Source organism: Sebastes fasciatus, chromosome 1 (assembly GCF_043250625.1).
Source record: "Sebastes fasciatus isolate fSebFas1 chromosome 1, fSebFas1.pri, whole genome shotgun sequence".
NCBI classification, from domain to species: domain Eukaryota; kingdom Metazoa; phylum Chordata; class Actinopteri; order Perciformes; family Sebastidae; genus Sebastes; species Sebastes fasciatus.
In genome coordinates this window covers 7,630,878-7,645,263 of record NC_133795.1, presented here as the reverse complement: position 1 = coordinate 7,645,263, position 14,386 = coordinate 7,630,878, and the positions used below count along the sequence as shown (strand labels likewise).

The following is a 14,386-nucleotide window of genomic DNA, read 5'->3' as shown; positions in this document are numbered from 1 at the left end:
CAGTAAATAAAGCAGGTATCTGAAAGTCCAAACAGGGACGCAGCAGAGAAACTAAACTTCAAACCACAGAGAGTCAGTTAGAAGCTAACAAAGTACTTCAAGTAAGACACTTTTAAAACCATTTCTCTCTTGTCTCACACACACACTTGTTTGAAGGGGGTCGTCATGGGTTGGCAGCGGTCGTCAAGACGTCGACGCGCACTTTGGCCTGACTCCGGAGATGGTCCAACTCGGGCGTGTCGCCGCACAAGTCGGGGCACTAAAATTGTTAATGGAAACACAAATCAGCACTGTATGGTTTGACTCGGCGCAGCCAAATGTACCAACGGAAAATAGCGGCTTTAAGTCTAGGCTGGTCAAGATAAAGCTGCCATAAATAATGATTTTCAAAGCAAGACCACAGAAGCCCCTTATAATTTAAAGCTTCAGCAAACACCTGAAAATGACGAATGTAGGGAATATTCAAAAAAAAGATAGCACATTTTCAAAACATGTCTTGTTTATTTTCTGAAGCACACATCCAGTATCTAGATGAATGAATAAAAGAAGTCCAGGACACTGAATAATAGAACAACTATCAGCAGGCATGGCTAATGACCCTTCTCCTGTCCCGAGGCCAGAGGCCAACGGGAGGAACACGTCTGTCAGAGACAATACAGAGTGAGAGGGGGAAGGCTGTGTTTTCACATATAAAAGGAGTATAACAAAGCTTTTCCTTTTTAGAAAACAATCTCATAAGAAGAAATGAAGAGCAAAACTGAAACAAAACTAAGCAGGCATCTTAAAAAATGGAGTTATGCTTCAACAGAAGACAAAGAAACAAAAAATATCCACATATTAAAAATGAACGGGCCAAAAATCCCCTAAGCCCAGTGAAGAGCTAGAGAGAAAGAGCAGCAACTTTTATGTCATCAATACTTCAAAAATAGGTATCTTACAGTATTTTTTCTCAGTGTCTTTATACAGAGTATATTCATATAGTTTCCGCTGACTATTTTCACATTCTCACCACATAGTAACAAGAACTTTGAGTAAAACATTTTTGAAAAAAAAAAATCATGCACCTTTTAATAGTTTTGTTGGCCTATAAAAAACGGGAATGTTCAAGGCGACAAAACAAAAAAAAATCTTTCTCAGATGCTTTTGTTCCAAGTCATTTTTCCACTTTCTTACACTGTCTGACTAATCAGATCATGCCTACAGTACATAAGCTTTACACTGTGGAGAGAGCAACACAAAACCATACAGGGCAGGCAAGCATCTCAACATAAAGGCTCCTAAACTCATGAGTCCACAGAGGAAAGGCAGGCATTCTCCACTAAATTAGAAAACCCCCGCATGTATAAAAATGGTCTCGCACAATGTCAGCGTCGACAGGTGATGCTTGTGAAAGTCAAGGTCCTCGGAGGAGAGTGTTGTCTTCCCCACAGCAACTGTTATTGGCTTCTTCTTGGCCATAATTCATTGGGTTATGAGATCCGATAGTCTGCCCTGGTTGTGTCCTTCCCTCCTGGGACATGGCTGCTGGGGTTGTTCATCTGCACCACTGTGACGGGGAGGAGAGTGACAGGCAGGGCTGGTTTGAGGAGCGCAGGGGGGGCAGCGGCGGCGACAACAGAACGCGCCTCCACTGTACTGCACGAATGGCAACCGATCCTGAGATAGCAGGAGTCTGATACAAAAACACACCACAAAAGGCACTTTATAAAATGACAGTGCTTCTGTTCTAAGGAAATTCAAGTTGACAAGAGTGAAAGAGAGAGTCAGAGAGCGTCTTCCCAAAAACATTCTCTTCAGTGTGAGACTAAAGCAATAGATGGTTTCGTTTTAAAAAAAAATCAATCAAAGCACAAATTCACTACTCGCGTCTCTCACGACCGCCTTGATTCCTCCCCAGAGAGCTCCGGGTCCAGCACGGTGAGAGAACAACAGAAAGGAAATCACACTACAAACTCGCCACTACAAAATATAAAGCCAGAATACAGTTGCGTTGCAGCGGGATTCATGTTTGCGGGCTCGGTCGCCGAAACGCAGCCCACGTAAGGGTCTGTTCCTCACATGTCGAACATGGAGACGGCGTCGTGTTCTTGGCCCCCTGCCCGTGGTTTCTAAGAGCATCCATCCGACCGGACCCCGCCTCTCCCGACCCCTGCCGCAGCCCCACCCAGCCCCCCGCTCCGCTCTCAGTCGTCGTCCCCTCCCCCGTAGAGGTCGGCCAGCTTCTTGAAGCGAGGGCCCCAGTCGTTGAGGTAGTCGTAGTCCTGGTCCCCTGAGCTGGTGGAGTTGAGCGAGCTGACGGAGCCGGCGGTTGAACCGCTGCCCTCGTAGTCGAACACCAGCAGGGAGTCGTAGGGAGGAGCTGTGGGGTCGTTGTCTGCTGCCCTCAGACCCTGGAGACATGGAGACACACAGCGTGGTTAGACCTGTACATTGTATCAGGATGGGCTTTTAGCAACACTGGATTTAGGACGGTCATTAGCTGTGTTTCCATGCAATTGTCAAGCAAATTTGAAGCAAACTTTTGAAATGTCGCAAAAAAAGAAATGTGAGTTAGGCGTGTTTCCATCGACTGGTTTGGAGAGAATAAACTCAGCTTGTCAGGTACAGGGTAGTTTGGTCAGAAGTTGGAGCTATAGGCTACGGATGGCTGTAGTCTGCCAGTAAACAGAGTAGAAGAAGTAGAGGGAGCGAACCGGAAACAAGACAAGTCTGCTTGGCCGTCCAACCCATGGTCTAACCTGCATCTAACCCATGTACGAGTCAAAAATGGAGAGAGGTCTTCAGGAATTTGTTTCAATTGGGAACATTTTTATTGTTTTCTCATGTCAGCTAGTATCGACCATGTTTCACGATGTCCGGACACGAAGACAAGCAATCGCACATTATGGAAATATCCCAGGAGACGCCGACAGCGGAAACAGCTGATCAGTCATGTGAGTTAAATGTTCGCCACGTCAGATTTATTCGGCAAAGGTTTCAATAATCCATTTAGTGCATCAACTCTTTTGAAAAGGGAAAAACCACCTCAAGCATAAACAAATTTCAGCATTTGTGGAAGTTTTATCAGATTTTGACGTTTCCACACAACTTTTTTAATGTGATACTTCAAAATGTGCATCAAATGTGTGAATGGATACACGGATATTGTTCACCAACAATAACATGGAGATGGTGATTTTTCACACAGTAACAGGTTCAGGTGGCCAGACTGTAAAAGTTGCAATAAACCGTGTCTCATCTTGCTCATCCAGCCATCAGGGTTTTAATGTTCCATCATGGTCTTCATGCTGTTTCACAGCCAGACACTGAGCTGTGTACAGGGGACAAATACTTCTAACTATCCTTGCTGACAGGAACACAACTCTGGAGAAAAAAGAGTGAATCCCTTCATGTTGGGTTGAACCTTTGTATGAGTCACATCAATGAGGTCTGTGGACGCTGCTAGACTGTCCTAACCTGACCCGCCAGATGGTTTGTTTCACAGAACCATCTGAGAATCTGTCACTGGAAACTGTTTGGAAAAGGGCAGGCACTTTGAAAAACTACTTGGCAGGTGATTGGTTGAACCATCTGTCACTCAAACTCCAGTCGGGAGAAGAGCGAAAACATCTTTTTCCATCGATAAAAGCCTTCAGAGCCGTTCTTTGCTCTTCTTTCAATGAAGAAATACTCTCAAGTTCTGATAGAACTGTTGTTATTGCAGCATCTACACCAAAGAGTATAGAAGCAAAGAAACAAAACAGCCACTACTGCCATTTTGGACTGTAAACGCATATTATATTTATCAGATTTTATTGTTAAACACAGGTCATTTTGGTAGAATATGACAATAGAATAGAAATAATTTAGTTTTACTTTTGTATGGTACTTTTTAGGCGAATGTTTTTCTTTGCTTTCAGTCCAAAATGGCGGAGGCGTATCTCTGCTGCTGGGCGATGAAGTTGAAATGGAACGAACAATTGACTTTCACTTCTTGGCAATATACAGTCTTTGTCTACGCTTAGCTGTTCAGGAGCAGCCATTGTTGTTTAGAACGAACAGTCGCTCTGTGTCGTTTCACACATGCCTAAGCCGTAGCTTCCAGTAGTTTTTCACAGGACGCTGATTGGTGTAATGGAGGGTATATGCAGGTATACAGAGTATACTCACTTCTTTTTCGGGTGGTTTACAGTATACCCACTTTCTCCCTGGTAACCTACAAACGTTACCCATCTACCTAGTAGTACACCCACCTCGTCAACGACCGCTACACCACTGCTTGCTGGACACAAACTCATTACTCGAAGCCTGACAAGATGGATTTTTGTGTGATATGTGATCCTGCGATTCTCACATGATCTCATTACATCGCAAGAATCCAGCTACTAGGTAGGTAAATACTGTCCAGCTTATAAACAGAAACAGTTAAAAAACACCAAAACCATTTTCCTCCATTCTTGAACTTACATCATTGATGAAGTCTCCTATATCTCCAGGGTGTGGCAGGCTGGGTCTGACGGGGTACTGTGACTCAGCAATCACAGGTCTCTCGTCCACCCGGCGCACCCCCGCCGGCTTATTGATGATGTGCTCTAGAGACTCGGGCTGCTGCAGCTGGCTCAGGTCGTAGTCCTAGAAGAAGGACATGGAGGGGATGATGAATGAAAATCACATTTGTAACCTTGTTAACATGCATATACAGTATGGTGTTTTTTTTACATGCTACAAGACATATCATGAGCGAAATAAGCAGTCAACGAACGGACTGATCATTTCCACTCTCAAACACGGAGTCAGAAAGCCAGGGTTTTTATTCATACGTCACATATTTAAGGAACCAATCCCGTCAATTTACAGTGTGAGGCTTTCCATATCATAAGCATAATGCTACGGTGAAACAAGGGGTATCAGAGGAGAAGTCAGGTGTAGCTACGTATCGCTATTTTGTAAGCTAAGTTTCACTATTTTCAAAGCGATGGCAGAAACAAGTTCTGTTTTCAGGTGGAAAGTTGCAAAAGGAGAGATGGTGAGTCTTCATGTTTTATTACCAAAGGATTTGAAAATCAGAGAGAAATCAATGGGAGCAGTTTATTTGGGAAAATGGTAATGTCCCAGCCAAACGTCCACTACTACCATGGACGTAGTCTCTGTGACGTCACCCATAGGTCTCTGAAGAGCCGTTGTGAAGCTCAAAGTGGGCGGTTCCGGCCGTTGCCATCTTGGCAGTGACAACTCAGCCAAACTCCCAGCTAATTCAAAAATGGGCAAAGAGGCGGATCGTCGGTGGAGCTGAGGCGGCCCGGGTGATGCAGCAGAGCAGCTAGCGACCTGAGACGGCACCCACCTGTCACTCAAAGTGGTCACGCCCTCCATTAATAACTTTAAGCGACAGTTCATCCTGCATCATCCACTACACATTTTTTTTTCTACTTTTGTCAAATCTACACATTTCTTTCCTGATTTACTGACGACTGCTTCTTTGTTTGAATGTGTTTTGTTTAATAAAAGAATTCAGTAGGATCACAGCAATTTAACCCCAAATCATCAACCTGTTTCTAATGTCTCTGAATACAGTACTGAATGGAGCTCAGTCTCCAGGTTGGTCTGTATACTGTGTCTCGGTCCCGCTGTCGTCCCTCACAGACTCTCACAGTTTGATGTGCATTCCTGTCAAGTCTGCGAGGGCTCTGGGCTGACCTGCAGAGGAATCTGTGCCGCAGGGCTTTCTAACGGACCCTCGAGCCCTTTTGTAAACCTGCAGTGCTGCAGTCTTTGCTTGAGGGAATTACCCACAATTCATAGTGTTCTAATGTTAGAACAGGGATGTTCGGGGAAGTCTGAATGATAAAAAAAAAAAACACTGAAAGCGCCGGCAAGAATATGTTAGTATTCAGAAAGCAGTTGATCCAACGTCGCTGATAATATGAGCTGTGAGCTATTGTTAAATTCAGAATATGAACAACAAACACTATTATTTAACTGACGTATGAAATATGAGCTTCACACTGTCACACTGCTCTTAAAGCGAGTTCACAAACCAATATGTTCTCTCTCTGTGTTGTATTAAATCCTCACACAGGTGCCTAAGAGTGAAAATATGTTCACGGCAGCCATCTGATCCTCGCGTGTGTTTATGCGCTAGATATCTGGTGTGTGTGTGTGTGGGTGTTGGCAAATAGCAAGTATTAAAAATGGCATAATTAATAATACAATTCTGAATTAATCAAAGCTGTTGGAGCCTTTATTGGAGGTTTTATTGAGACAATAATATCAGATGGTGTGCAGTAGGCGTAGAACTTCTATAGCTATTTCTGGGCTCATCAAATGGAAAGAGCTGCACATCCGATCGTACGTGGAACTCAAGCCAAGCAGCATTTCCAGCCACAGCTCTTGTTTGCAGGGCAGAGGGCAGATTTCTCCCTGAAAACTTTTCTCCAGTCTTATTCACTTTTTAAGAAAAAGTTTATTTCTTTGGTAACAATTCATTTTACAGGTCCGCAAATTTCATGGTAATTAGGTGATAATTAGCAAGTAACCGATTTGAAATTACTGCCAAATTATCCCAATATTTACCTCAAAATTAATAATTAATTAATAGAAGACACTTCTGATCAGGCACAAATCTCACCATTGTGTGACTTATTGTCTAAACAAATGTAACCTGGTAGCTGATTTAATGATTCAGGGAGTTTTTTTAAGAAATTTCAATTAAGTTATTTGCTAATTATCCTATATTTACCAGCAGACAAGGAAATGTATTCTTTTCCTGGAAATGTATTAAATAAATTACCAGCTATTGGGGAAATAGCGGAATATAATTATTAAATAATGTTTATAAGAAAGTGATTTTAGGTAAATTTTGAGGTAAATATTGGGGTAATTTGGCAGTAACTCCAAAGAAATTTCAAACAGGTTACTCGCTAATTATCACCTGATTACCATGAAATTTGCGGACCTGTAAAATGAAGTGTTACCATTTCTCTCTTTACATTAGACCCTGTGTGCGGTCCAGCTGATCAAGGCTTTCCCAGTCTTTATGGTTCATTTTACAGTTGTGGTAGATGAACTAATTTTCTGTGTTCTCTCACTTTCATTAAATATAATTTTAGTGAGACAATGGAGTTAAAAATTGACCTTCGAAAAAGAAAAAAGGCAGCATCAACAGTTTTAATAAAAAATCTGCAGTTTGAAATTGTTTATTTATACTATTACCGGGGATTCATGTTGATATCTGTCAATATTGAACGTCCTATAGTGTACTTTAAAACTCAGTTTCCATTAGTCAGTTTAAATCTTTAATAACCAACCATTCCAGCCCAGCCTGCAGTTGCTTTTAAACTGTTTATTTATTGTTTAACTGATTGACTTTTCTTGTATCTGTTTTGTATTTTATATGAGCTGTATATTCTTGACGTGTAAACGAGAGTTTGCTCTCAATGATCTATCAAGACTAAATAAAGATTGAATGAATGATATGAAAATGAATGATATGAAATCTGACTGGTTGGAAAACGTTACTCCTGTGTGTTTAAAAAGGTTATTTTTTCTTCGGAAGTCTTCTGAGTTTAAAAAGTCTTTTATCAGAGTTTTGAGGCGACTTCTTGCTTTATTTATTTGGCATCACTGCCAGGAACAGGATTAACAGATGTACGGTGAAGCCTGGTTATATAATCACTTTGACTCATCACAAAATGTTTTGGAGGAAAGAACCAGGAGGCGTGTTCAAACTTTACTTCAAGTTTTAGTAGTTGAAAGTTTCATCTCATATTTATTGCCTGCTAATCAATAAATTGACACGTTTTACTTGTTTTTCAAGCAGAAATGCCAAATATTCACCGGTTCCAGCTTCTCAAGTGTGAGAACAATCAATACATGAATCGACAAAATAACTGGCGGATAACTGATCATAAAAGTAATCATTAGTTGCAGCCATAATTAATTGATCAATTTTATGAAGTACATTATGTTTTAATTGTTTGTGCAAGGCAGGCTTCTGAACTACACTAATGTCCTCCTGGAATAATGTGTTAGGTTGCCTCCGTTGTTTCTCTCACTGTGCATGGGGGACCAAACTAGTTTCCCTTACAGGGAATAATAAAGTCATCTAATCTAATCCAATTTGTTCCTAATGACTTCATATCATTGTTTTCTGTTGCTGTTTTAATTAGTGCTTTTTAAAAATACAAATGTGTTGTGGTCCTAGGGGATCCCAGTCAAAAGCACCCAATTGCAGCCTTTATGCAGTTAAGATATTTAAAATAGAAGAGATAGATAACATGTTTGCCATGGGTCCTAATTTAAAGTATCACACACTGTCAGATGGTCTGGGGGCACTGTCAGTCATTTTGAAGGAGACAGACAGATATCCTCTGTACTGTTTTACACAGTATGCAAATTAAAGGCAGGGTTGACGATGTTCTCCAGTATACATTATTTGTTATATTGGTTTAAATGGTCTTACACCCCGACAGCGATCCATTACTGATGAGCTCTGAAAGAGGACCGGAAAAGAGACGTCATCTGTAGCTGCTGTAATCCTGTAAAAACATCTACCAATCACTGCTTCGCGGTGCGCTTGGAAAGAACCAATCAGATGCCTTCCTGCTCGCACTCTACCCTTGGCGTGCACCAGCCTGAACCCAAAGCGCGTCGCCGCCGCACGTTTACTGGAGAATGGAAGAGAAAACTCAGCCCAGTTGTTGAGTTGAGGTCCTCTCTCCGCTCTGTGTCTGTGAAGTAGTTACGATGCGGCAGTGTTCTTGCATGTGTGTGTTGGGGGGGGGCGTTGCCTTGGAAGGAGCCCGGAGGGGAGGTGGGGGGTTTAGACGGAGTTCCTGAGGCGATGCTACTTTCAAATGCTAGCTTTCCAACATCGTCGACCCTATCTTTAACTGTAATTTTCCTAAAAAAATAGTAACACGTTTTTTTTTTTTAGATGGCAAAAATTACATAACTAATAATGTTTTGAGAAGAAATAAGTTAACATTTTGCTATTATTGTTGTTTCTTACAGTAGTTTATTCTTGAGGACCCCGGTCGGTAGTCCTTGTATGTTAAATAGGTTGGTAAGATGAGGGTTAAAGTATGTGTATATTTATGATGTTCACAAACGTTACCTGGTCCTCCTCTCCTCCTCCCTCCTCGTCATACTTGAGGATGTTGTCTCTGACGTCGTCCTCGGGGTCGATCAGCAGGGGCTTCGCCTGCCGCTCCTTCTCTCTGCGCTTCATCCACACCACAAACAGCAGCACCATAGCTGAGAAAAACACACAGAGCAGCAGTTGTCATTGAAAAAAGATGTTTGTCTTACAACAACTAGTGTAGCCAGGAAAAAAAACTGTGGGAGTGCATCAGAAAAACTGCATGTGCCACGTGATCCAGGAGTACTGGGAGTAAAATTCAGCCCAGGACTTTGTTATGAAGAGTTTTTTCTTTTTGCAGTTTTAACAATAATACAGCCACTCCAGCTGCAACCTAAGTTTTGGACAATCTAAGAACGAAACTTTAAAAAGTTAATGCAACAAGGGGGTGAAGCTGCCAGCTGCCGCTCCGTTTTCTACCGGCCCTGGCAGCTTTCTGTGCAGCCTCTCTCGGTCCCGCCTGCACGCAACGACTGCTCATGACTTTTTTTTGCTGCTAAATGTGTGTGTAGTGTTGCCAACTTCCACGAGTAGAAATATAGAACGGCTGCAGATGGATAGCGGCGGGTTGTTTTGTTACAGTAAGTAATTGTAACTCATTTTTATTAAGGCTATAACTAAAAATGAATTCTGCATCTGATTTTTGGGTGTGCCAGCTGCCTCTTTGAGTGGCACGGGCACACCCTGGCAAACCATACTTACCAACCTTGACACCTTAAAAATAGGATGGATTTAAAAACCACAGCGGGGTGTCTGGGGGTTTGTCCCGCAGAAAAACTTGAGTTTCAGAAACTCAGTTTCCTGCATTCTGCTGACTTTATAACGATGGAAATAACAAAATAATAAGTACACTGCAAAAGCATTTTATGTTAAACTTCTAATTTTAACTTTAATTTTCAGGAAAGAAAACAGAATAATTCCCCCCTCTGGCGTAAACTTGGCGTGTGAATCTCTAGCGTAAACTAATATGCATTCATTTTTATTCATTGTTTGCCCCTGCTTGAGTATTTCTTTCTCTCAGCTCTCTCCATTTCTCTCTCCGTCTCTCACTCACTGAAGGTCCTTTCAGACACAATGCAACAACGGCACCACTGTGCTCTGAAATGCATTATTTCCAATGGCTTGCACCGCGCCACGCCGGCTTTTCGCTACGTTGAGCAAAGCCCAACTTTGGGCGCTGCACGCTGTGATGTGTGCTGAACTCAGTGGCGAGCGCAGCTCAAACATGAGCTCAAACTGCGCTGTGTCGCGAGCACAGACCGCTCTATTCAGAGGGAAACGACATTTGGTGTAGCTCTATTGTCATGTGGGTGGAAACTGTAGGGATTATACACACTGTACAGTGCCAGAAACGGGTTTAGACAACAAAAAGAAAAAAAAAGGTGTGAAAGTTTGCCATAAAAAGGGAGAAATACGGGAGAATTGTGACCCCGGAAGGAAAACCAGGAGAGGGCAATGAAAAACTTGAGTCTCCTGGGAAAATCGGGAGGTTTGGCAAGTATGTGGCACACCCGTGGCTACGCCATTGCTTAAAACTACATTTTGTCATTTTCATGATACGATACATACTGATATAATTATCCAAACAGTGAGCAGGTTTGCTTGTGTTGCACTCACTGAGCAGTATGATGATACAGATGAGTATGGCGATGATGGCCCCGGTGCCGAGGCCGGCGGCTGCCACGGCCCCCGTGGCGCTGCAGTCTCCGTTATCATCGCAGGGACAAACTTTGACTCTAATCACAGAGCGGTTGGACAGAGGAGGGTTCCCTGAATCGGACACGATGATGGGGATCTCGTACACGCTCGCCTCCAGGTAAGAAATCCGTAGCCTCAGCTGAGCGTAGTCACCTGGAGAGTGGGAGTGAGATAGTGATGGTGATGGAGAGGAAACAGTGGAAAGGGGGGAAACATAAAGAGATGGAGGGAAGTGAGAAGAAGAAGAAGTAGAAGGGTAAAATAAGATTAGACAGTGCACTGCAGAGGAAATACATTTTGTTCACTGCAGGATATCATGTCATCGTGTGCGTAGGTACGAGGGAACGACAAACCAAATAAAAGCTGCCACCAAACAAACTGCACGGCGATCACTCTGACATGCATGTATGCGAGGAGGCAGTAAAGATATAGAAAAAGACAGAACGTATAACCTTCAGCATCTATCACTCAGTCAAGCTAAGACAAGAGCCTCGGTGGGAGAAGGATCCAGGTATGTGATCAGATTTGTCCTCAAGACAACTGCTGTGATACATCCATCTGGGTGGATTAGGTGACAGATCGGCTGCTCGGGGGACAGAGAGATGAATGGATCTCATTTGTCACAAACGATAGATCGTACGTCAACACTGGATGGCACCCGCGTCTCTCACTGTGAGCTTTGTGAGACATTTTGTTAAACTTGGGACTTCTCTCGCAGCTTACAGCGATCCCCGGTCCCCTGATTGATGTCGTCAGTTATTCTGCAGAGGGCCTTTGCATCCCATCTGTTACGTTTTACGGTTTAATTCATCTGGGGATGCTGAATATATCATCCTCGCATACCTCCTAAATTTTACATCACAAGCGTAGGTGAAATATTTGCAGTATGAATGGGAGCTGCAGTAAAGACAGCGTTTAATTACCGCTGAGTCTGGAGATGGTCCAGTTGCGGCGAACGCTGGCAGGAAAAGAAGGCAGCTCGAAGACAAAGGGTCCCACGTTGGGGTCGGCGTCGGCGTCCGAGGCTGTGATGTTGACCCTGGAGTTGGGGCGAGCACGCTCGCACACCTGGGCCTCCTTGGGGATCAGCACCGGCGCGTTGTCGTTCACGTCGTTCAGGTAGATCTGGAGCGTTCCCGTCCCGCTGGCTTGAGGCGAGCCTGAGGGGAGGTGAGAGGAAAGAGAGGAGATCAAAAGAGGAGATGGTGAGATAATAATGATGGAGAGAGGCAGAGGGAGTAAAGATGAAATGATTGGAGATGGAGCAGGAAAGGGGAGTTTAGAGAGACGGTATGATGAGAAACCCACAGAAGACAGAAAAACAATCCTTCTATTTCAATGACATGTTTCTTCGCTGATTCCTGTGTGGAAGACAGAAAATGAGGCGTGCAGGCGAAGAAACAATTGGGAGGAAATAGGTTTTTATTTACAGAAAGTGGAGAGGCAATACTGTGTACATTTGTACGGAGCACCCAAACAAAACAGCCAGAACAAATAAAAAGACACATACATTGTGTTTATAACTTCCTGAAAAGACTGAAGCGAGACTCGTATTGGAGGCGCTCACGTAAGGATTGCTGTTATCTGCACTCTGCAAAGCCCACCGGGAAACGACGCTAACCCTTCGCTACATCCAGCAACACAAGCTCATCATAACTTATTCAGGGGTTTCTCACGACTGCCAGGCCCGAACAGAACCATCAGGTCGGCAGACACATCTTTGATGTTTTATGCATTAACAGCAAATCTCTAATGTGCTTTGATTACGGCACATAAACGACGGAGAAATGTTGTTTTTTCTGTTGCTCTCGGTGCTGTTCAACATGGTGCTGGGAATACGCGCCTCATTGGTTTTTTAAGCGCACTGCTCACTTTCAAGAAAGTAAAGTGAACTGGAAGTTGTTTTGCTGGTCTGTCTCATTTGTTATGAGGTTGAACTCTAGTGTGAAGTTAATATTTAACTCTCAGGTTGAACGTGAGAAAGAATGAATCAGACTGGTTTTGTTGAATAGAATATTTAAAGACCCTGAAAATGTATTTTTCTCAAGCAGCGTGTTACCACTGAGCGACGGTGTCCTACATGAAGACAAAACCGTCTGCCAAAGTTTGCACTGTTTTGGTTATTTCACAGGAGTCTCTGCTGATTTGTCTGTGCTCATCTCACTGTTTTTTTTCTTCCTTTTGGAAAAATGCATTACTGTTTTTTTGTCACTGTAATCATAGAAACCAAATATAATATTTCTATAGTAAAATGAAAAATCTGAGAAAATCTTAGTATAAAGTATAGTAAAGTATAAAACAAGGCTGTCAGTCGATTAAAATATTTAATCGCGATTAAATACATGATTGTCCATAGTTAATCAGGATTAATCACACATTTTCTGATCTGTTCAAAATGTACCTTAAATAGAGATTTGTGAAGTATTTAATACTCTTATCAACATGGGAGTGGACGAATGTGCTGCTTTATGCAAATGTATGTATATATTTATTATTGGAAATCAATTAACAACACAAAACAATGACAAATATTGTCCAGAAACCCTCACAGGTACTGCATTTAGCATAAAAATATGCTGAAATTATAACATGGCAAACTCAGTCTTACATGTCTGTAGACTCGTGGGTACCCATAGAACCCATTTTCATTCACATATCTTGAGGTCAGAGGTCAAGGGACCCCTTTGAAAATGGCCATGCCAGTTTTTCCTTGCCAAAATTTTGCATAAGTTTGGAGCGTTATTTAGCCTCCTTCATGACAAGCTAGTATGACACGGTTGGTACCAATAGATTCTTTAGGTTTTCTAGTTTCATATGATGCCAGTAGCTTTAGAACTGAGCCCGTTACAACCTAAAAATCACAAGTTGCGTTAATGCGTTAAAGAAATTAATGGCATTAAAACAAATTTGCGTGAACGCATTATTATTGCTTTAACTTTGACAGCCCTAGTATAAAATTGTTAACATCTTTCCAAAGCTCATATGTTAATTTACAGGACCAAAATAAGTGAGAACTTAGAAGTTTCAGAATGCTATTTGCAGAAAGAACAATTTACATCTGTGTCACTCTTTAACTTTTGTAAGAAATATTTCACTGGATAGAATCTGTGTATCTGGATCTGGGGATGTAACCTCTTTTACTTTATTTGTTGGAAGGAACTTTTGTTGTAAGCACCAAAATCTCACTAGCTTGTTGGGTTCAGTTGGAAAGAAGCGATGTATTGTGTATTTATCATGTATTTCCATGCACCAATCAAGATTTAGCAACATTTGAGTCAAAACGTGACAGTTATGAAGTCGTTTGTCAATCAAATCTGATCCAACTACACACAAACCGTCCAAATGAAGCTGATTAGCTTTTAGAGTTTTTGAATGCAAAACTCGTAAAATAAATAATACAGAAGGATGTTTTCTTCCAAAATCCAACTTTGATTGTTTCTTATTGAGTCATTAATATTTAATGTAATAGGGAAATACTTAAGATGTGAAGTTTTCAGGGGCTTTAAGCGATCCAAGCGCTGGCAGCAGTGTGGGCACGCTGCAGAACAAATCAGCGAAAGAGAAACTCAT

The 14,386-nt window shown here is 42.3% G+C and overlaps 1 protein-coding gene across 2 annotated transcripts in view; it reads right to left on the bottom strand.

Annotated features, from left to right (window-relative positions):
- Positions 1 to 1,566: 1,566 nt before the first annotated feature.
- cdh4 (cadherin 4, type 1, R-cadherin (retinal)) overlaps positions 1,567 to 14,386 on the bottom strand; it is a 262,025-nt gene continuing 249,205 nt past the window's right edge. For both annotated transcript variants that reach the window (XM_074612648.1, XM_074612732.1), the window contains exons 13-17: positions 11,740 to 11,976; positions 10,736 to 10,969; positions 9,095 to 9,234; positions 4,447 to 4,611; positions 1,567 to 2,390 (exon numbers count right to left, since the gene is read on the bottom strand). In XM_074612648.1, coding sequence (XP_074468749.1) covers positions 2,184 to 2,390; positions 4,447 to 4,611; positions 9,095 to 9,234; positions 10,736 to 10,969; positions 11,740 to 11,976 — 983 coding nt within the window. In that variant the 3' untranslated portion in view covers positions 1,567 to 2,183. The remainder of the gene's footprint in view (positions 2,391 to 4,446; positions 4,612 to 9,094; positions 9,235 to 10,735; positions 10,970 to 11,739; positions 11,977 to 14,386) is intronic.